This window comes from Paramisgurnus dabryanus, chromosome 13, assembly GCF_030506205.2.
Source record: "Paramisgurnus dabryanus chromosome 13, PD_genome_1.1, whole genome shotgun sequence".
In the NCBI taxonomy this organism is placed as follows: Eukaryota; Metazoa; Chordata; class Actinopteri; order Cypriniformes; family Cobitidae; genus Paramisgurnus; species Paramisgurnus dabryanus.
Window position 1 is genome coordinate 1,095,412 of NC_133349.1, and position 23,694 is coordinate 1,119,105.

At 37.0% G+C, this 23,694-nt stretch overlaps 1 protein-coding gene across 2 annotated transcripts in view; it reads right to left on the bottom strand.

The window, feature by feature from the left end:
* Nucleotides 1-23,694, bottom strand: part of cdk14 (cyclin dependent kinase 14) — a 143,328-nt gene that overhangs the window by 5,877 nt on the left and 113,757 nt on the right. For both annotated transcript variants that reach the window (XM_065299044.2, XM_065299045.2), the window contains 3 exons: nt 23,093-23,141; nt 18,495-18,634; nt 17,470-17,615 (listed from right to left, as the gene is read on the bottom strand). In XM_065299044.2, coding sequence (XP_065155116.1) covers nt 17,500-17,615; nt 18,495-18,634; nt 23,093-23,141 — 305 coding nt within the window. In that variant the 3' untranslated portion in view covers nt 17,470-17,499. The remainder of the gene's footprint in view (nt 1-17,469; nt 17,616-18,494; nt 18,635-23,092; nt 23,142-23,694) is intronic.

Below are 23,694 nucleotides of genomic sequence, written 5' to 3' on the forward strand. Positions count from 1 at the left end.
CACTTCATATTAAAATATCACAATATGAATTTTGAAGCAAACTGTGGCGCCTCATGAGGTCTAAACCAAGAAACATAGTTTTTTTCAAGCTAGCAGTCAGAGAAAATGCCAGATTGCATTCTTACATAAAGAAGAAGTTAAAATTCTATCAGTGTGTGCGAGCGAGAGAACGCTGAATGAATAAGTAGCAGGCACAATGTGATGAAGGGCTTTCACCATAAACCTTTCAGACAGACAGACTCATTCTGGACAGGCTGATGGGTCATAACCTCTGACCCCGGCCCTCGGCAAAGGTCTCGTCACGTCTTAAAGCGTGTAATGAACAGCGTCAGACCGTCGTTAAACGTAACTCACCGCACACCCTGAGCCGTGACTAAAGCTGACGTTTTAATAAGACTTTTTGATCTGAGCATGTGCGTCTGAGTTTGGTTGTATATCTTAGAATGTCTTCTGAAGATTTTAAATCATTTTAATCGACACTTGGATTATAGTTTTTTTTAAGTGCAAATTTAATTAAAAAGCAGCTTTCTAAAGGATTTCAATTGCATTCAGAGGTTTCCAGTCATTAAAATCTTCATTTTTAGGAGTGCATGAGCTCCACACATAATGATGTGACACTTTCAGACTTGACTTTATTATGTTTAAATGATCTGATGAAACTGTGTGTGTGTTAATTGTAATTTCCTCAATCTTCCTCTCTAAATCCGTCAGGACCATCCAGAGTACAAAAAACCTCAACGTATCCACAAATCCTCAGTGATAAACAGTGAGATGTTACATGAAGAACTGCGGGCAAACATGGAAAGATCTTCTGAGCTGCTGTATAATGTGATGATATTTATTATCAGCTTTGAGTTAATCCTGCGCTCGCTGACATCCAACCACAAGAGCTCTTAATCTTCACTTATTTCTAACTGAAGACATTTATAACGTCTGCTGTAATGATTGATTCAAATTTAATCTTTGGCCCAGAAGCAAGACATTTAAAAGTCTTATAGGCACTTTCATCAGATGCACGTGTGGTGAACTTAACTTCCGGTCTCTGTTTGTTTAATGGTCTGAGTATTTACTAAACTGAACTCTGGAACAAATACCTCGTGGAAAATAAAGACGAGGGAAGACAGCAATCATGTATTACCGCTATTTGGTGGAAGGTTTGGCAGCTGATGGGTGGTTAAGATTGTATAGATTATATAGTACATATTTTACACCAGTGGTTCTCAAACTTTTTCAGCATGTGGCCCCCCTTGTGTATGGTGCGTATAAATAAAACACTATTACATCAGTTACTGGGAAACTCAAACACAACAACAAAGTTAAATTCGATATGGCCTTAATGTTAAAAAAAGAGCTGATGATGTTTAGCAGTGGATGAAAGCCACAAAAGTCATAAAGACTAAATAGGGCCATAGCTGACCCGCAATGACCTTTAATTTGGCCTGTCATGCTACGTGAGATAAGGAAAAAGGATAAATGTCATTGACGCAGATCTTCATATTTCTAATTAAACATTTTCTAAAATGTAACATTTTTTGTTGGTGTATAGCAGGCATCACGTAACTCAATGAACTCGGGTACTAAAGGCTAATAATGGAGAGGTCGAGGCAGTGGCACACATACAAAGGTTAATTTATAAATGATTGGCAAAATATTTTTTTTTCCAAAAGTTACCTTTAAAAATAAAACTGCATTAGTTATGCATAAACAGAGTAATGTTTGCTTTTTTACTTTTAAATATTAGAAAATTATAAATGTGGAGAATCAGGGCAACTTACATTTTAATATAACACAGCAACATTTACTTTCGGCACATGGCAGGAAAAAGTGACTAAATGAAGAAAATGAAGACTATTTTATCACCATTAAGATTGTGACAAATCAATATAAAATAAATGCCTATATTCATTGGGTATATTAACATATTTCACCTTTTTCTAGTAAAAAAAAATCAAATTTCTATTTAGGATGAAATAAATGTAAAACCATTTCAATAGTTCACTTTAGACATTTTACAGCTTCTTGTCAATTACTAGTCATTGTATAATATCTACTAACACTTTATTGTGATCACCCAACAAACATTCAACTCACAATAAGTCAATTTACAGCTACATGTCAACTTATTCTACTAGCCCTAACAGTTTACTAATGCACTAATGAGGGTTAGTTGGTTTAGTTAATATGTAGTTGCAAAGTTATTTATAGTAAGTAAAATGTCTAAAGTGGACGTATATCAAAGTAAAGTCTTCTTTTAAATACTTATATGCGTTTTTTCTTGGTCCGGTGTTGGGATTTCTATTTTTATTTAAAATATATTTTGCCGTGCATGATGGGATAGTGATTTTTCTTCACTTTGCAGTTGTAAACATATCCTTATTTTGCACATTTATTTGCTGGAATTTCATAAAACAAAAATTCTGAAATGTTTGTTTGGTTTTGGTTGTTATTGAGAGTTCTTAACATTCCTCCTGTTTTTGTATCAGATTGCTGCAGGACAGGATCACAGAATTAAGCCATGAGCACGGAGTTAAAACAACTTTCCCATAATGCATCTGTGTGTGGATCACACGCTTGCTGGAATGTGCAGCTGTGAATATAACACCGCACTTCAGGGTGATGGTCAGATGAAATCACATCTGTGCTTATTCAGGTAGATGATCAACAATAAAATCTTATCATGTCAACAGTAAAAGACACTTAACATGAAGGAATTAACCCTACAGTGCCCAGTGCAACACAGACAACATTGTGTTTTTAAACGCAGCAGGAGATCTGAACTACTGTTATTAATTACAACATACAATCACCACACTAAACCTTACAGATAAAGTATTACTGTATTATTAATGTACATTATCACATTAGAACTGATCATTCACTGTGTCTTCTGATGCATTCCACATCTTCTTTATGTTTAGTATAAACATTAGTATAGTGTAATATATCTCTTAAACAATACAGATTTGATTGTGTTTGCAGTAAAGCTTCTGTTCAGTCATGACCACAGTACAATCTGACTACAGTAACGCATGTGTACAGTATGTGCATAAAACTCATAAATGACACAGCGAACATTCACGTGAAAAACGGCTGTGAGCAAAACTAAAGCTGACTATAGATTCCCAGTGTTTCCTCTATTTCTGTTCAAAGACAGGGAAATTCCCACTTTTATGATGTAAAGATTGAGTTATGAAGTCTACAAAACACTGACAGGAGGATTATAAGTATGACCATTCATCACACCGGCCAAACCCTGTTGACAATAAACTCTCATTCATTACAGAGCGGCGTAAATCACAGCACACATGTTGAAAAAGAGTTTCTACAACATAAATCAATGAGAGGAGCAATAAAGACCCTCAGCTCACTGCTTCAGACACTCAGCCCCAAACTCTCTCCTGTGCCTATCGATCAACATCACTGTAACTTTCAAACAATGACCGTATGTCCACCAAAACAACATTATACTGCCATAAATATACTGTACACTGTCAGAAAAAAAGGTACAAAGTCGTTCCTTTTTCTGTCGCTGGGGTGGTACCCTAAAAGGTACCTTTTTGTACCTTTATGGGTATACAACACATTGAAATCTTGTACCTTATGGGGTACAATATTATAATCTAAGGACCTATTTTGTACCTTAAGGAACAATTTTGTACAAGTTAAATTTTAGGGGTACAAAACAGTTAACTGTACCTTTAAAGGTACAAAATAGATCCTTAAGACACAGTAATGTACCTCAAAAGGTACAACATTGTATTATGCGTGCATACATTTGAAATAATGAACCGCCCCATACACTGTCAGAAAAAAAGGTACAAAACCTTTTTTCTGACAGTGTATGGGGCGGTTCACATCGCATCTTTTGCATGCTCAAGTTCATTATTTCAAATGTATGCACGCTCATAATGGAAGCGGCGCGGCACCGCATCTCAAATTTTCAGAATGCCACAAGTGCACCGCAAGTCATGTGACAAGAACCTACGTGTCTAATATTTTCCACACGTTTTAGGGGCGACCCCTAAGTTTTCCTGTAGCTCAATGGGCAGAGCATTGCATTAGCATTTATATATTTCCTGTATTTTTTATTATAACTTAATAAAGAGAGCAAAATTATAATAATAATAATTAAGGATGATTAGGAAAAATTTTCTAAAACAACAAAGTTGGTGGTGGCCTAATGCTATCCACACACCAAATGCATAGCATCACATTCCTTACTCTGGATTATTCGCGGGATTTAACTTTGCGTAATGCAAATTTTTTGGTTGAGTTAAATATTTTAAACTTGCGCAAAGACGCGTTTGAGGCAAATAGCGCGTGTTTTCTCCGCAAACACTCCACCCAATTTGCGTCATTTGCATCACTCCAGGCATAGGTGTTTCTTACTCATATTTACGAGATGTATTCAGTTGTATTTTTATTTAAGACAGTTTACTCATTTACTTAATGAAATTTTCATGACTTTCAGAGAATTACACAATTTTAAACAAGACTACACTTTAAAACCTTAAAATGAATAACACTTCTGTAATCATTTAACCATTTTGTAATATTTAGATTGTTTGGCATGAGACACAAAAACGCGTTTTCTAATAATTACACCAAAACATACATTTACAAAAGATGCTAATTTTATTCATTCACATCTTTAAAATTCATACGATTGGGAGGAACAGATCCAAATTCAGCCTCGATCTTGATCCCAGTTCTCATCAGCAACCATAAACGTCAAATTGAATTTTAATTTAAATATTGCGCCTCAAGAAGCTTTACGACACATTGCTTTACGACAGTGATATCAAACGCTCATTGGCTCTTGTGTTACGTCACAGATTTGTGATATTGCCGTCTTTCAGTCGATGTACTTTTGACATTTGAAATGCGCTCCTTGACAGAGAGAAACTTGATTAACGCTCTCGTCATGGATTAATAACTTTAACACTTCTCTGTACAGTACATCCCTATTTTAACTACTTTTGAAATTTCGCAATACATAAATTATTGTGATTTCACTTGTCTGTCTGTTATGCATTTTATTTCTAACATTACCTGATTTTAATAAACTGTTTTGGGTAGTACTGTAGCAGCTTAAATATCTTTTAAATGCTATATTGTTATTATTGTTTTCCTACACATTTCTGTCCGTTAAGTTGCATTATATAAAAAGAATACATTACGTATTTTAATTTTTGGTATTGAAAGGGTTTGGGTTTAGGGTAGAGATAGGGTGGTATATTTTTACATTATTGATAAAATGGTTAAAGGGTAATTATACAGGAAGATTTGTAAATGTTTTATGTTTTGTAGCTGTAAAAACTTAATAATGCTATGATAAAATGTTACAAATACATCTTTAGCATCTATTTAAACGTACAAAAAAGTATGTTTTGTGTATTTAAAGTTTCGTATTAATACTACATAACAAGTGAGACCAGGCTGGTACTGTTTCTCCATCATCACAGCAATGTAACATTTAATTGACATTCATAGTCATTTTAAAATAGTTAAACAAATAAGAGGTTGTTTCATTTTATATAGATGAAATGTAATCATGTTTAGCAATTAAATCTGTAGAAATGATATCTGAGTTAAGAATAAGATTATGTGTGTGTAAAGAAAACAAATGACAGTCGCTCTGTTGAATTAGGATGATGATTAAACTCTCTCGTCTTCATTTATCTGTCAAATTTCTGCAGTGTTTCGGTCAGTTGGTGTCTCATAGGACGCGTTCCCGCTGGTGGATTGGTGTCTGTTTTTAAAGGCACACAGGCTGAATGATGGAAGAGCAGTGATGGCGCTCCAGGCGAGACTGCTGTACTCCAGCAGACGGTGTATGATGCCCGGCCCGCAGGCTATCTCTCCTGACTATAACATCAAACAACCGCCTGTCATTCAAACACAAAACCCAGCTCTGTCTAACACAACAATCCCTCCTGATCGAGTCAACCACTGCTGAACTGTCCAAACAAAACTCTTTTTCTTTATACTGCAGATTCACACAACATCTACCCGCTCCAATCATTGGTGCACTAATATACAGTATATATATACTGTACCGTATGTGTCTTTTTAATCTGTAAAGTCATCTATACTCAATGTAAAATGGAAATTTTTCAGAAAACAATGCCTCATCCATCCAATCTGAATCTTTGCTAGTCGACAGACATGGTGTTCATGTGACCAAGTCGCTTGGCTCTGGGTTTCCTGTGATGATGAATGTTTGTTCTCTGGTGTCTTAGCAAGCCTATCATTTGTGGTTGGCTCAGAAAACTCACTGGGATGAGCTGAATGTTTGTGGTGTCGCTTCATTAGTGGAAACGACTGCACGTCTGCTGGATGGCGATGTGAAGAAACGGGATGCCTGGCCACAAACGCAAGAAATCCAGAGATGAGAGAAAGCTTTACACGGCCTCCTATTCAAACCTCATCCAATGGAAAAATGCTTAAAAAAAACACGATTAGGAAACTACGAAGCAAAACAAGCCTGCGATTACACGTCGTCCACAGACGCCTCTGCACACAGACAGGAATGTAAAATATCATCTCATCTGCATCTACACAGGCTGAAAAACCTTCAATGTGTCCAACAGGATCAGGAAACTAATGTCTTACAAACATTCACCAAAGACTTGAAGGAAATGTCTTTAAATCTGCAGAAACGGAAATCACTGTTTTCTGTTTCTCTGTTCCATATAGTCAACTCAAAAAACAAAACTTCAACATCATTCACAACAATCAGAATCTCATCATGATATTAAAGTAAGATAATGAAAGAAGTTATATTATTTGTCAAGAAAATTGAGACTTTTAAAGGTGCAATGTGTACATTTTAGGATGATCTTTTATAACACATATTATCGGTGGTGTATAAACACTTTACATAATGGACTGTATTGTTTTTATCACCTTAGAATGAGCCGTTTTATACACAGTGGGTCTCCTTACCTGGAAGTTGCCTTCATGTTTCTACAGTAGCCCTAAACGGATAAACTGCTTTACAGAGCGCTTTTTGTCACAATGTTATCTCAGACGATGACATGTTTGTCCTGTGGTGGCTACCGTAGCTTCTCTATGTGTTTTCAAAAGGGAGGGGTGTGCTGTCGACTGAACCGTTGGTTGCAATTTGCGATCTCACAGCTAGATGCCGCTAAAATGTACACACTGCGCCATTAAGCACCATGTTTTCATGCCCACTCACCTAAAGGATTATTAGGAACACCATACTAATACTGTGTTTGACCCCCTTTCACCTTCAGGACTGCCTTAATTCTACATGGCATTGATTCAACAAGGTGCTGAAAGCATTCTTTAGAAATGTTGGCCCATATTGATAGGATAGCATCTTGCAGTAGATGGAGATTATGGGATGCACATCCAGGGCACGAAGCTCCCGTTCCACCACATCCCAAAGATGCTCTATTGGGTTGAGATCTGGTGACTGTGGGGGTCATTTTAGTACAGTGAACTCATTGTCATGTTCAAGAAACCAATTTGAAATTATTCTAGCTTTGTGACATTATCCTGCTGGAAGTAGCTATCAGAGGATGGATACATGGTGGTCATAAAGGGATGGACGTGGTCAGAAACAATGCTCAGGTAGGCCGTGGCATTTAAACGATGCCCAATTGGCACTAAGGGGCCTAAAGTGTGCCACGAAAATATCCCCCACACCATTACACCATTGCATTAATGAGAAATTGAACAGGTGTTCCTAATAATCCTTTAGGTGAGTGTAAATCTCATGATATTTTGTAAACATCTTTATTTCATAGTAAAATAATGAGAACTTAAGAGGGAATCATTATCCTAATATTACTGTGATATATTAAAACCTAGATGTGATAATAAGTAGGATTTCCCCCCATCTAGTGATGAAATTGTATTTTGCGTTCAAACAAATAGTGCTCTCTAGCGCCTCGCTTTTCCAAATGCATGTTGCTACTATGGTAGCCGTTATATAATCACTGATCTCCTTTGGCCGTTTCAGCTGGTTCACGTGTTCTGAATGAAAACGCGTTGTGGTAGTGCTTTTTGTCCCTCTCTGCTATTATAGTTTTTCAATATGGCGAAATGACATCAAAGCCTCCTAGGACTTACCCGTTCAATGTAAATAAAGAGAAGAATTCTAAGCTTACAAAGAAAAGTCAGATGATCGGCAGAGGTCATTTGACACCAATGAGGACATATTTATGAATAAAAACATTGATTTTGACTAATAAAAATACTTAAAAAACTACATATTGTCCCTTTAAGGGATTTGTGTTCTGAATGAAAACTTTTACAGGCTATAACACTCGTACAATATAACAAGAGCTAAGTATATGAGCAGAGACACGTGTGTGTGTCTGTGTGTGTGTGTGTGTGTGTGTGTGTGTGTGTGTGTTTGCGTGCACATTTGTGTGTTGGGGTGTTCCTGTACACATGCAACCCTGCAGATGAAGTGGACTGAATCCCTCAACCCCTCTTTCAGTCCAGCATCTCAATATTTGATGTTTTCCATCATCATCCAGCCAACAGCTGAGATCAGATCTGAATCTCTGAGCAGCTCGATCAATTATTCACATCATGCTCTCCAACACACATCAGCCAGAAAACAGCGTCAAACCAAAGCATTTACACAGGTCAAAAATCTCTAATGTTCTCAAAGCACGAGGATGTGTATACGCTGGATGTGTAAGCATCTGGATTTCTGTGCCGCTGTGGGTTTCGTAGAGTAATGACTTCCCTCTGGCACTCAGATTATGCAAACGCTGCGCGGGTGGGAGGAGTCAGGGCCGCCTTTGATAAGTCGAGCGTGTCGAGGGCGAACGAGCCGGCGACAGGCGAGAAAAACCACGCATTCATTTCACTCACAATGCCGAGCAGCGCTTTTAATTAAAGCTTATCCAGTCACATGAATTATGCATTAATTCCATCAGAATCTCTTGTTGTCGTGCTGAAACCTTCCCGCCCGGCTTCACGGATGCATTCATCGGGAAAAAATAAAACCAAAGACCTGATCTCTTCTGTCTGTAATAAAACAAATGTGTCAAGTGTTTTAGGGCAGTGTACTGTACACGCATAGCGAGCAAAGCTTTCAATTACAACACAATAACTGCAGCACATGTGGACGTACAATAAACAACAACACAAAGAGAATGGAGAAGCCGATCGGAGTCAAACATCCCTGTCTGAAAATATAAGAAATGACTGAGGATCTGTGATTGAATAATTCGTCTTCATATGTTTTACTGGGTGGCAGTGGATGCAGATAATATGAGATTATCTGTCATTTTTCGGCATCATGTTGTTGTGGTACAGTTACAGGAGAAAATAAATCAAATCTGGCAATGGAGCTGTTTGTGTAAACACTGAGCAAACCTTCACAACATCATAAAAAGTTGGACAGCTGTTTGCGTGTGTGACATGTGTGCGAGCTGACATGAACGTCTGGATAATTACCCTTCACGGGTCTCACTACCTAAAACATCTGACAACATAAACCCAAAATAATCCTGCAGAAGAGTGTCGGTCTGTGAACAGTCAGTATCTTCTCCTCAATGCTGGAGAAATGAGCCATGACAAAACTTTTAAAAAGCATCATGTTGGTGAGATCTGTAAGCGGCTGAGACGTTCTCTACCTCCCCAAAAACTCTTTCTGTCTTTCAGCAAGAAAGAAGACAGGCGATGTATTTTATACGAGAGAGAACACAAGTGTGTGGACCATCGGCTTCACATCGTCTGCATTTATATTCTGAGCAGCAGAAAGACAATTATCATCCTTAAATATGATGCTTTCATTGAGATGCTGTGATATTCAGTGCTGCAACTTCTCTGTCTGCTGACTCTCTGTGACGGATGAATCTACAGCAGTAATTAAATTTATAACTTAATCTATCAAAAATAAGGAGGGATTTTATGTGACACTCATTTGCAGTTTCATAAAAAAGAGTGAGAATAATCACAGGCTTCTTTTTAAAGCTGCTCCAGTTTGTTTATAGCTCAGAGATTTCACCATCTGTCTGGGCAGCAAATACGCCATCTGAACACTCATATAAACACACAAACACATGAACACACACGTGCAAACAGATGCACAATCTCACACACACATGCACTTGAGTCAATTTCGTTGTTTTTTGGAAAAAATAACTATCAAGAAGAATAAGTTCCACACTCCAGCGAATTAAAGTCTTTTGCCCGTAATACATGCAAGCCATCAGTAAATCATATTCTTCATGTAGAATCTAAGAACAGGCAGACAGAGACATGAGAAATATTTACATACGGGACATTAAAAGAGATTATGATAATGAGTTTCACGTGTTTGGGGGTCCAGGGTTTGTCCCCTCCAGTAAGAAAACAAATTACACGAGATGAAGACTCCTCATGTTCTGGATAATGACAGAATACTGTGTGTGTGTGTGTGGGTGGGTGTTTACTATGAGCGCTGTGTCCGTCACCTTAAAAGGAAACACCTGCCTATAGAAACCACATTATATCATCTAACCTGCCAATCACACAAGAAAACAAAGATAGAGAGAGAGATATCATGACTTATCAAAAAAGTCATTAGCGTGCTAGTGAATGTGTAGTAAAAACTAAAACAGCTGCTGATTTTCCAGAATAAAAATCCTTTAATTTGCAAAAACGTTTTTATGCTTGTTTGAGTTGGTTTTTGATGAAAATGTGAATAATGGGAGATAGAAACCTATTTGCTGAATACATTTTGATGTAGCGAACATTAAAGCTGTATCAGCTGATGTTGTCTTTATCATATATGTATCATCGTTGTAATGCCCTTGCTGTTAGTGCCTGCATCAAAAACTCTGCATTCCTTCTTCTGTGCACAGCATTTAGTTTAGCAATTACAAGCTGCACTGCTAATAAATTTATAACTTACCAAATCGTAACTAAATTCTGTCCTGTCTCCTTTTTCGAAGCGTGCCTTGTTTTATTTACTGTTGGTTACCAATACCACCATCATTAACTCGAACAACTTGATGAAAACGCAACTAATTCACTTTTTTGTTTTTATTTTTTTGCAAATCTTGATAAGATTTGCTTCATGTTTGGATGGAAATCCAGTCATCTTATTCTGAGAGAGAAACTGAGAAGCAGTCAGACAGACAGACTCAGAGAAAAGAGGACTAAAGCTTTAGGGTTCAGAAATACTTGCAGGAGACCTGATTTAAGGTTGAACTTTATGTAATGTTTTAGACCTGCAGGTGCTCAGCAGGAAACTCTATAGATCGAGCCGCCCGACATCAGCCCGACTGTGTTTTACACAGAAATCAGCAGTAGTTTCACCCAATTACACCAGCCGACAGGTTATACGAGATTAAGAAAGTTTAAAATAAAGGGGGAAAATGAGGATAGAAGTCAGGTAAATCACACAAGGTGAAAAATTAACCGATGCGTCATCATAACTATTGTTGAATCTCTGGATTGAATCCTCATGTATATTTGTACAAAACATTAATAAGCTCTAATCTTATTGGCTTTATGTATTTTCAAGGGTGCAGCAGTGTGTAGAGATGAACCAGACACTAATCTAAGAGGAATCATTTGCTGGATTCAGGTTTATGCCATTGAATCTCCAGTTTTATCTCATGCATTTACATCAGATAAAATATATTCTTGTTCACACCCACATAGTCTGCTTTGCTCAGAGATTTATTAGGGATTCAAAGTCCCCCTGTATTAAAAATCAAGTTTTTATTGTTTATGAGTCTATATGGTGTTTTTAATATGCTAAAAACACTTTATTTAACATCATTGCGGAGTATTTTCTCCATAAAATTGAAGACAGTCTCATTCACGCAGTTTGAAATCTCATCGGTTTCCTACATCACAAAGATGTAACCAATTACATCATCACAGTTGAACGAGTGGATCACGAGCCATAGATATATTATGTTTGGATGCCGCATAGACTCAATCACAGCACTGCCGCTTCAGATCTACTTCTGTGACCCAAGCACACGCGATATTGTTCATAGTCTGTATACTGTTTGAACATAATGGTAAATATAAAACTGTAAAACCTATTTATTGGTGTATAGAGCATTTAAACCTACAACATAGTGATGTGGTGCCACTGATAAATGTTGTATATGTTAGATGTTATGTTGTTATACAGTAAGTTGTAGTTGCACCAAGGTTTCCTGGGAAATGTTATTTCGACAAAAAACGACAATAAACCTCACAATGACTTTGAGTTTACTTTCTTAGATGGCTGCACAGTGGTGCATAATAAGCCCAATTTTGGCATCTTTACACTGGCTACCAGTTTAATTTTAAAACATTACTAATCACCTATAAAGCCTTAAATGGCCATGTATCAGAATACAATCCATCACGTACACTGTGGTCGCAAACGTCTGGTCTCTTAATTATCCCTAGAATATCAAAAGTGTTTAAATGTGGTAGATCCTTTTCCTCTTAGCCCCTAAGCTCTGGAATGATTTGCCATCTGATGTCCGTGAATCAAAAACAGTTGATCACTTCAAATCTAAACTTAAGACTTTTCTTTAACAAAGCATTCACATAATTTGTCTAGTAAATGTACTTATCTTGCAAAAGTTAGCTTGTACGGAACAAAGCATTCACATAACTCATCTGGGTAATATACTAATGCTGCAATAGTTAGCCTGTCTGAAACCGAGCAGATATTAAACCACAACACAACATGTGAATGGCACATACGTTAATAGGATTTTGTCTCTCTCTCCTGTCGTAGACTAACAGACCCAGTTAATGTTGCCGTAAATATCAACACGTCACTGATCTACTGGCCGTCCTTCAAATGTGATGCCTGCCAAACGACCACTGGCTAAACCTGTCTAATCGCCTTATCCATTTCCATATATTTATATATATATATAACTTCTGAGGGTTTTTTCTCCTAGGAATTTCACATTGGGTTTTTCTCCTATGGGTTTTTTTCCACCCCTGGGAGTCAGACGACTTTGGCTTAACCTAGCACTCCCTTCAGTTTAATCTCAGCCACTGTATTTAGCTACCTATGTTGTCTATCGATTTTCTGTGTTTCCCTGCTTTCTATTTTTTAATTACTAATTGTAAAAAGCACTATATAAATAAAATTAAGTTGAACTTCAATTATCTTTAGTTACTCACTACTGAGCTAAAACTTTGAAGGCATCAACCCGACTCTTCCAGGCAGACTGATAAACAAACCCCTAAAATGACATCACGTCATCCGTGTGCTTATTCTACTTGTGTGAAGTACGCATCAGACGGTCAGTGAGGGATTATGGGTAGGGTATGTGACTCTATATGTTTAACATCAGAAGAATGTTTGTGAGGTGTAACACACATGTGTGTGTTTGTGACAGTAGAGATAAACACCTGCTCATGTAGGCTCTTATCTTTAATGAGTCAGGGGACAACTGCAGGCCTGCAGCAGATGCCAGCTGACCCAGTAAAGCCACAGCCACCGGAGACCCAGCACACATCCATGTGCACACACACACACACACACACGCATGCATGCATGCATGCAAGATTTCTATTGTTAGACAGATGTGTGTGTTGGTTGTGTAAAAAATATATATTTTTTGAATGATAGAGCCAAAGCCAAAAAGCGTTACTTTGTGCACTCCCCTACATACATACACACACGTGATTTAAAGATGAATAATGTAAAACAGACGGTCTGTCCGAAACAGATACTCTACACAATAGCATCCATATCAATCACCTCAGGCTCTTAATTTATGCTAATGTCATGCAAAGCCATTGCAGCTGATAGGTGGCTTATTGCATCAGCACCACAGCTTCACTATACTGAAAGTTCTGCTGTTTGATGTGAACTTTCTGAATACATTTACCACCGTCGAACATCATAAACCAGCCAAACACATCAACACAACACCAGCTGGCCACGGTAGGATTTCATCTATCAAAAAATGAGACATTTTGAACAGCGGTCGATGGCTTTTCAGCCTGCAGAGGGAAACAGAGCTATAGACGTCTAGCACACAACCTTCTTCCGTCTTTCCTGACCTCAATTTCATCTCGGTCACCTTGTTGGTATTCTCTCTGTAAACCTCGGCCCTGTTTTCATCCTCCTGAACGACTCGTCGATGACAGACATTGTAGTGGAGTGTAAGAGAGAGGCGTGTCATTCGGTCTGTGATGGAGCGACGCTTCATCTTTACTCAATAGAGGCTCTCAAAGGATCCGCGCTCCTGCACAAAACCCTGCCGGCTAAAGATTTCCCCTGAAAGCCCGAGCTGTCCGTCTGAAACAACACCTCTCATGAATTATACAACATGGGAGAACTTGTTTAAATCTTCGCCAAAAGTATTTGGACGCCTCAGTCACTGCAGATATAAGTGTCATTTATTTTAAAGGAAGACAGCACATGAATGAATAACATTTACAATATATTGTTGTGCGACTGGGGATGTAAAAGTGTTGCTTTTCATTTTGTCATTCGTTTTATGATCTTTTAAATCATTTCAAACACATATATCTGGGTATCTTCCATGCATTCAAAGGTTTTATTAAATATTTACATTATTCTTGTTTAAACTAAATGTGATGCATCTGAGTAAATGTGCTGAATTACACCTGTCGTGACAACTTCAGGAGAAGCGACTAAAATCACTTTGACACTTCTGCTTCTAACCGAATGCATTCACACAATTAAATAAGTGTGACTTAAATTTGCATCTCCTTCCTAATATAAGAGATAAATATGAAAACATTATGAAGAACTTTAGGTGTTTGTAATGTGTGGTATCATGCAGAAAACATCTCTGTGTATGATTGAGAGAGATCAGTGTTAAATCAGATGTGTGTGGATTAGAGGAGCTCGGCTGAGTCTGTCAGGTTGAGACGAGCGAACACAAAGCTCTTGATTTCAATATGAATGTTGTGGTGCAGGAGAGGACACGATTCTCACAGTAGGAGATTTCCCTTCGAAAACAGCACGACTTCTCTTCAGCGACTATCACAACTTACACGTCGTGCATAAACACAAACCTATACTTACAACCAAACACATACACAACACACTATAATATTTGCTTGCTGAAGTGTTTTTATTAGTTTTCCCAGTTGTGTATGTGTGTATGGAGATGACTGGAACTGAGATGCTATTAAGTGTAAAATATTGATGTATTTTTAGCTATAAATTCAGCTTTTCATGTTACTCAAGATGAAACTGTTTTTGCTGAATAGATATGAATAAAACCTCTGCTATTAAAGCACTCTCCTTGTAAAATTATGGGAGAAAAAACCCCAACAGTGTGATCAGGTGATCTTGTATCACACTGAAGGGACTTATTTTATGATAACAACTGGCTGCCTGTACATTATCCCGCTTATTACACTGCTATATACCTCATAAGTAAGGTGGAGCATTCAATAATAATTTTTAAAATATTTTATGTGCACATTTTTAAGACCTTCCGTGATGAAAACCTGTTTACTTTTGGTTTTAAGATAATACAAGTGTCACAAACACACTATTTGGTTTAATCATTTGTAGTCATATATGTTATTAAAAGACATTTATAAATTTCATTTTTATGTAATATTAAACTGTGCCTGTCAAAATGATTTGCAGCCGTGTGTTATTAGTGTTAGGTGTTTTTTATCTGGGAATAACATACCTTGGAATGTCACAACTGGCCAATCAGATTTAAGCATTTTAGGGAGTAATAAAAAAGGTAAGTTTTATGATGTTGTTTAAATTAATATCACCAGCAAATCACTGCAAACATATTATGAATATTCAGAATATTTTGAAGAGTTTGGTTCACAGCACTCCATTCCACACATTGTTAACAAACAATGGCAGCGTGCTGAGTACACAGAATCCCAGTTTTCCTCATCTACTTTGTACTTTGTGATCAACAAACAAACAAAAACAAAATAATATTTTAATGGCATTGATAAACCTGTGACAGGACAGAAACGTAAGCTATCAACATCTAATAATTTTCATGAGAGGCACTCGGGAGATGGTTGCTTGTTCCCCCGACAGCATCAAGCTTCTGTCATGCTAACACATTGACCCCAGAGGATCTTATGAAAAACTTTACATTATTTTACTCAAAGTTAACGAAAATTGAGCAGGACCATTAAAATATTAAGCGATGACGTCCTAAGTACAACCGCAGCAATGACTATATGACCAAGTAAGTGTTTTGATTAATGCCATTGTTGTTTATTTTTTTAATCAGTGTGTACCACTGGTCAACTAAATGAATATAACATGACAAAGATGAATGCACATTTATATATTGATTCAATAGTTTATAGCATTTGAAAAAAACCTTTAAAAATAAAAAAATAATCGTTTTTATAAAAAATCTTTGAAAATCAAGTTATGGATTTGAATTTTTATTGTAATTATAACCTAAAGATGCTATGTGAAAGTTTGTAACAGAAAATATTGGTTTTCATCTTCTCACTTTCTTGGTATAGAAAACACGTTTTTACCAAAATTAGTCAAAATGGATTTATTGTGTTTTGGAACCAAACTCTTCATTTAGTCAATAGTTGTGTTTCCATTACCCTTCATATTGTGTAATTTAAAAAATAGCAAATTGGCAATGCCCCAATGAAACCACGAAATTTTTACATAAACTCCCATATATCACCAAAAAGTTTTTACGCTCGGTAGTTTTTCAGGCACTTTGAAAAATAAATATATCGCAAAACTGCATATATTTTATTTTTGCATTTACAGATCACCTGATGTGTGAAAAGTCACATGACCATTCTTTAAATATGGCACAGACTGACATGCATGTGACATACATCAAAATAATGCAAGAGCGATTCGGCAGTCGACTGTTCTGTCTGTTTTTGAATCACGCTTGCTGTATTTTGATGTCCTCCGCCTGGTGGTTTGAATGGCACCGTATGACATCGAAAAAGGCCTGTCATTGTAATTTTTTAAATGACTTATCACAAGACAAACAGAATTACATTTTAGTCGCATAACATCGGTTAATGGAAACGCTGCTATTTTGCACCAGTTTTTTGTCGACATTTAGAAAATAACTCTAGTTTTGTGCAAATCTTTAATGAAAACGCTGGCTGAAGGATCTGTTTCATGTGTGGAGGCTTTGATAAACAACAGTTCACCGGGTGCTCTGTGTGTTTATCTTTGTTTGTGATGCAGTAGATCTAATGCAATGATGGGGTGTAGACGGGGTGCAGAGGTGACCCCCACCCCACCCTCTCAGAGCAGCTGCCTGTAATTTGGCTGCTAATCCCTGCAGAAATGCAGTCACTGCGCCTCTCTAAGTCAAAGCCATTATGAGCTCATCCACACCACAAATTAAATGCAAATAAAGCCTCTTTCTGTCCATAATGAAAATGACCCCCATTAACCTTCAGAAGCAGATTCACCGCACAAAGTGTCCAGACACATTCAGAATGTCTTAATATAATCATCCGATTTGTTGGTAGATCTGCAGTATTTGAGTAGATTGGGTTCTGTACCTGGATGACGTCTGGTTGGACTCCTGCAGGTCAGTGCTTGCCGGCCGACGTGCTTTTGCCGTGACTGTTGGTCTTGCTGCACACCTGGGTGCTGTCTGCAGATTCTGGCTGCAACTTCACGGTCGGGACGGTGAAGATCAAAGACACTGCAGACAAACAAGAGCAGATACAACAGTGAGTTTTTATCTATGTCAACTTAAAATAAATACGAAAAGATATGATGTATATATATATATAGAAGAAATCTAAAGGAACTGGCCAATTCTTCTGTGTCCTATTCATATCAAAATATACATATATAAATGTGACAGCACCAGAAAGCAACATGATTTACATGATTTTTTAAAATTCTTTTTAAGCAACATTAACAGTGTTACACCGACACCTAATAAACATTAAAAAACAATAAAGTCTTGCTACTCATTTATGAAATGTCATAAAATCCTGCTCCAATTAAAGACTGGCAGACATTTTAATTACGAATTTCATATAAAACGACTGAATTAATTAATACGTCTTCATTCTGCTTCAAAAGAGCTGTGACTGGAGAGCATCAAAGCCCCGCCCCCCACCACAGAGTCCCGCCCCTCCCCTCCTGCCTACAGCAAACAACCTGCTGTGAGGTGATAAAGGGATTAATTCAACTCCACTCCTAATCTGTCTAATTAAAAAAACTCATTCTCATATTCAAATCACGAGCCAGTCGCACGTCTTTCACTAATGCATGTCTAGTGTTGCGTATAAATACATTAATTTTACTTCGCGCAAAGATATACAAATAAATGCAGAATCAACGATACACAATTTCTCTCAACTCCAATAATGAAAGAAACACAGAGTTCAGATTTGTACATTTTCTTCACAGTTTTTTTTTTGTGTGTGTTACAAAAGATTACTTTGTTCTAGCGACTGTCAGCTTCCTTATTCTGAGAGATTAAAGGCACTGCACAGTATGAATCCTGAACATAAGTCCTAGTAATATAGTATGAAAGTATGTGATTATGATTGAGAAAGTGTATACTGACTGTCAGGCAGTTCCCAGAGTCGTGGAGGCAAATGGCTGAAGTATTCATGGTTAAGAGCTGCCTGGGCTGAGAGACGCTTCTTTGGGAAGCACTGAAGAAATCCGGACGCCAACTCTTCTGCATGATCTACATAACCCAACCTGCCAAACACAAACACACACACAACTGATTACAGTGCCAAGATCACCACACACACACACAAAAACACACACAGCTCCAGCTCAATCTCGCTTTCTGTCAGCTTCACTCCCGCTGATGTGCGGCCTGGAGAAATGTTGTTGACTTTTTTTACCCACAAACGTCGTCCATACTGCAAAACCAATGCAACACTTACACTGAAGATGCAATAAAGATCGCAGACGCTCACGGGGACGTCCTGCTTTTTATACAATAATATATTTCAGAATAAATCCTCTAAATGAGAGAGTGTTTGGTCCATTTGTTCCTTTTGTGTTCACTGCAGTGTCTGACTCTCATTAAACAAATCAATAACACAAACACTATAAATGATCTACTTCATAAAACATCATCAGTGAATGTGATGTGTGTTATCTGTTCCACATCACAGCTGATTCTGCCCAAGAAGAATAGACCCATTAATCCTCAAATAAATATCCTATGGATGGTTAAAGCCCCCCAAAATTAAACGGGTGTGGATTTCATAATAACAATTTCTGTTTGTAAGTAATTAAAGTTCTGCTGATGTCGCAGACAGAGCCCAGTGTTTGCAGAGCAACTATCTAAGAGTTTGATGGTAACTCAATAATCCTCATTTGTTACCAGTAAGCAAGCACATTAAGTATGCACTACAGTAAGTGTAAACTACACTCACTAATACTCATGAGAAACACAACTTCAAATAATAAAACAACACATGGAGCCTGTGGCTGATCATTAAACCTCCACAGCATCAACACATTAAAGATTAACACATGATGTTCCCTCACCAACACCACAAACACGACTATAAAATAACCACGACTGTGTGAAAATTAGACAGAAACATCTCAAAGTTTGTGTTTGTGGAGTGAGGTTTAAACTCTGTTTGCTCTTTCTTTGGTTGATCGGCTTAAATCAAGCACTGCATTAACTGCACACAAACACCTTTCCCCGGTTTCACAGACAGGGCTTAAAGGTGCCAAAGAATGCATTGTTATAATCTGTTAATTGTTCTCTAATATCTACACAGACAGTTTGTGACTTTATTAAGTGCAAAAATGATCTAGAGACAGTTGTCCATGTCCATTTACAACCCTAGGATTTGCCTTTAGAATGGAATGTTTTATTATTACCTTATTTGAAAGAGTCATGAATAATAATGAGGAGCTCTGCTCTGATTGGCTGTTTCTCAGAACAGCTCCTTCAGTAGCTCTTTGTGTGTGTAAACCATAGACGGTAAAAAAAGATGGACGACGCCTGTTCGCTCCCTTCCATTGGTGAAAAGTGAAGCCGTCAGTGTCCCGATATGGCGCTGGCATCTTGGGTCTTGAGTCTGCGCAATAGCGATTTCGGGACCAGTCATGCGCAGTAGTGAGCAGGAAGTGAAGCCGCGAAATCAAAACCCCGCCCTCGCACTCGCAGAATGCGCATATCACACGATATCACAGCTGTCAATCATGACGTGACACCACCGTTTTTATATAATTAAATAACTAACTAAACACAAACCTATTTTAAAAACAAACATTTGAATTTACATCAGTGTGATAAAAACTACAATAAATGACAGAAACCAGGTTCGGAAAAAAGATAATTGAAATGTAATTAATTTTTTTAGTTGGTCTCAAGTCCCATTGAATAACATGGGGAGGCGGGGTTTATGACCTATACTGGGACCAGTCACTGGGGGGCGATCGACACGTTTTGGCATCACTTTTCAGGGCTTGTGCGGCAAGCTTGGTGTAAACAAATCTTATGTTTTTGTAGCATTAACTAGCATATAGCATTACTAGCATATAGCATTAACTAGCATATAGCATTAACTAGCATATAACATTACTAGCATATAGCATTAACTAGCATATAGAATTACTAGCATATAACATTAACTAGCATATAGCATTAACAAGCATATAGCCTTAACTAGTATAGCATTAACTAGCATATAGCATTTACTAGCATATAGTGCTAACTCAACAGTCACAACTTTGTTTTAAACATTGAAACAACATTGTATTTAATTTAATGTGTAAGTTAATGTTGTCGTGTACATCTGGACTGTAACGTCACCGTTGGTGTTATGTTGAGATTGGTCTGTTTCCCACAGTCTTTCGCATGCACAAGATTTACATAAAAATTAGGAAACAATCGTGTTTGAGGCTCATTACTTATTATTAACTCTTATTATTTATTTCTGCCTAGATTATACAGTTTTACAGTCTACCGCACCTTTAAGGCTAGTCCTAGACTAAAACACATGTTTGAGCCATCTCAACTGAAAATAACTTGCACTGAGAGATCTGAAAATATTTCAGTGTTCTTGATTTTTCAAATGTTTTCTAAGAAAACAACTCAGCAGAGCTAAAATCTGTAGTGGTCAGCAAACTCGGCGTAATAACTCATAAGAATGAAAAATAACAACTGAAATTTCTTTATTATTATTTTTTTTCTCATAGACAGCAATTTGATTAAATGAAAAATTAATGGCGGAAATGTGAGAAAAAAGTTTTTGGGTCTCCATTTGGGTTTTGCGATTTGCTGCAAAAGACGAAATTAGTGAAGATTTCAATATGAACTCAAATATAACTCATTAAATTGATCCACAGCTAGATTTTGTATCTATTTCTCCAGAAGTTCAAACTCAATTGATATCAAAATGTCTCAATGGCAAAACATCTTCTGAATATCTTGCATTGATTTAAAATTGATGTGTTTGAATGAGTGAGGTAAACTACAGTAAAGTCACAGTAAATCAGAGCTTAGCGTTCCTCTCCACCATTTCTGTCAACACGGCTGGTCGATGGTTAAAGATGTTTTCAGATCAATATCTACTGCAGGATTCACGCATTGCTGCTTCACACCTGGAGTGGAAAAAGCATTCCAGCCCAAATCAGAAACTCATTTCATGTTATTCCTGAGCCGACCGCAGTCCTGACTCGGTGTGGAAGATTTATACCTCCACATTTTTATTTTTGTTATAGAGAAACAGTGGCAGGGAGTATAGCAGCAGATGAAAGAAAGCTTCACCTCATTCAACTCACTGCATGTCTTCTTACATAACCGAGTAACCAAACGTCAAGACCAACAGGACAACAGATCAGGAGATAAAACTATGAGTTCAGATCATGAGATCTCATTTATCATCAGTCTGAATGTGTCTACTGCACACCTGTCTATCTGATCTCTGTTCACATATCCGATGTTGAGGGACAAAGTATTCACAGTTATTTTTACATTACTGTACCACAGCTATCAAAACAACTAACTAGAGTTTTTATTACCAAAGCCATGTAGGAACAAATTAAAACACTTTGTGACTGTACTTGCTTAACTTTGTTAATGTAACTTGCTAAAACAGAGGATTATTTTTCACCAACATCAATCAGATACTGTAGCACTTAGAAATGAGACACATGGGGCTCTATTTTAACCATCTAGGCACATGGTGCAAGTGCACGTGTCCAAATCCACTTTTATATCCAGCTGATAAAGTATGATGCATGATCAAAAAGGTTTTTATAATAATAATAATAATAAATCAAAAAAAGGTTTGCATAAGTAAAAATGGTTTATATTTGAAACAAACAGCAGATAAAGAATTTATAAATGCGTGGAGAGCCGTTTCAGCACTCGGACAGCGCAAGTGAGTGTTTTGAAAAATATTTCTATTATTCTCATCTCATCAAATCCAAAGTCATCATATATAATAAATCTGTGGGGTAGCATTTAAAAAAAATGCAATAAAAGCACTTTTTAAAAGCAAAAATATCAGCTTATCTGGCTAGGTAAAGTAGCTCTTTACACCCAAGAGACTTAATAATAATCTTTCACATTTTAATCCTCTAATTTTTCATATTTAAAAGTGTTTGTGTGCTGCTGCACTTCCTTGTGTTATATATTCTTAGCTCTTTAAATGACAAAAAAAAGATTGCGCCATTGACTTTAATCCAGGTTTTAGTTTGTCAATAGTGTAGTATATTTAAAGGAGTAGTCCACTTTAAAGATGGGGTCCATTGACTTTTCATAGTAGGAAAAAAATACTATAGTAAGTCAATGGGCCCCATCTTTAAAGTGGACTACTCCTTTAAGTTGCCTTAAAATAGGAATGCGCCAACAATGCACCTGAATACACCTCATTTTTTGACCAGAATGCCCATAGGTGCACAAATGGGCACAAATGCATTTGCTTGATTATAAATGCGTTGGGCTGAAAAAACACTTGTGCCGCATTGCATTGATAGGGCCCAAATTTTAAATGTTAAAATAAACCGATAAAGTTTGGCCATTTTATTGATTATGTGCCAGATATGCCAGGTACACCAACATCCTGTCAATCATCATCATCATCATCATCATCATCTTTCTCTCTCTCTCTCTCTCTCTCTCTCTCTCTCTCTCTCTCTCTCTCTCTCTCTCTCATAATATATTTGATCACTTACTTATTCCAGGCTTGCCTCAGTTTTTTAGGGCTGTACACAGTAAAGCGATCTGTAAAAATAAATATATTCACGTAATCAGACATCAAACTCAATAAACAAGTAAATACACAAAAATGAGACATGTCTTTAATCTGACACAGAAATCACAGGAATGTGCTATACTATAAATATGAGACATAAAACAATAAACATTGTGATTCAAACAGTAGTACAGCAGACCACTGCAGCCATCATCTTAAAAAAGAAGCTTTAAAAAAAAAATTATACTTCTAACTTTTAAAAAGTAAATATATATATATGTACAGTTTACATACTACAGTATACAGTGCAGCAATAATGTGTGAAGTCTGGATGTTACTCAGAACAAACGCTCTGTGAATTATTTAGTTTTGCCTCAGGTGGACTCAATCAATACACATCAACACACAACAAAAACAGATCATGTTTCCAATCAATGGGTCTTATATAAAATATAACAATTTTATAACCTGCAATTAAACAATTGAAACCGTCATCACACTTTTTCCGACTACTCATTATCAGAATATTGTAAGCATGATTTATTTGAGTGTTTTACAGCTCTTACATTGTGTGATATTTCC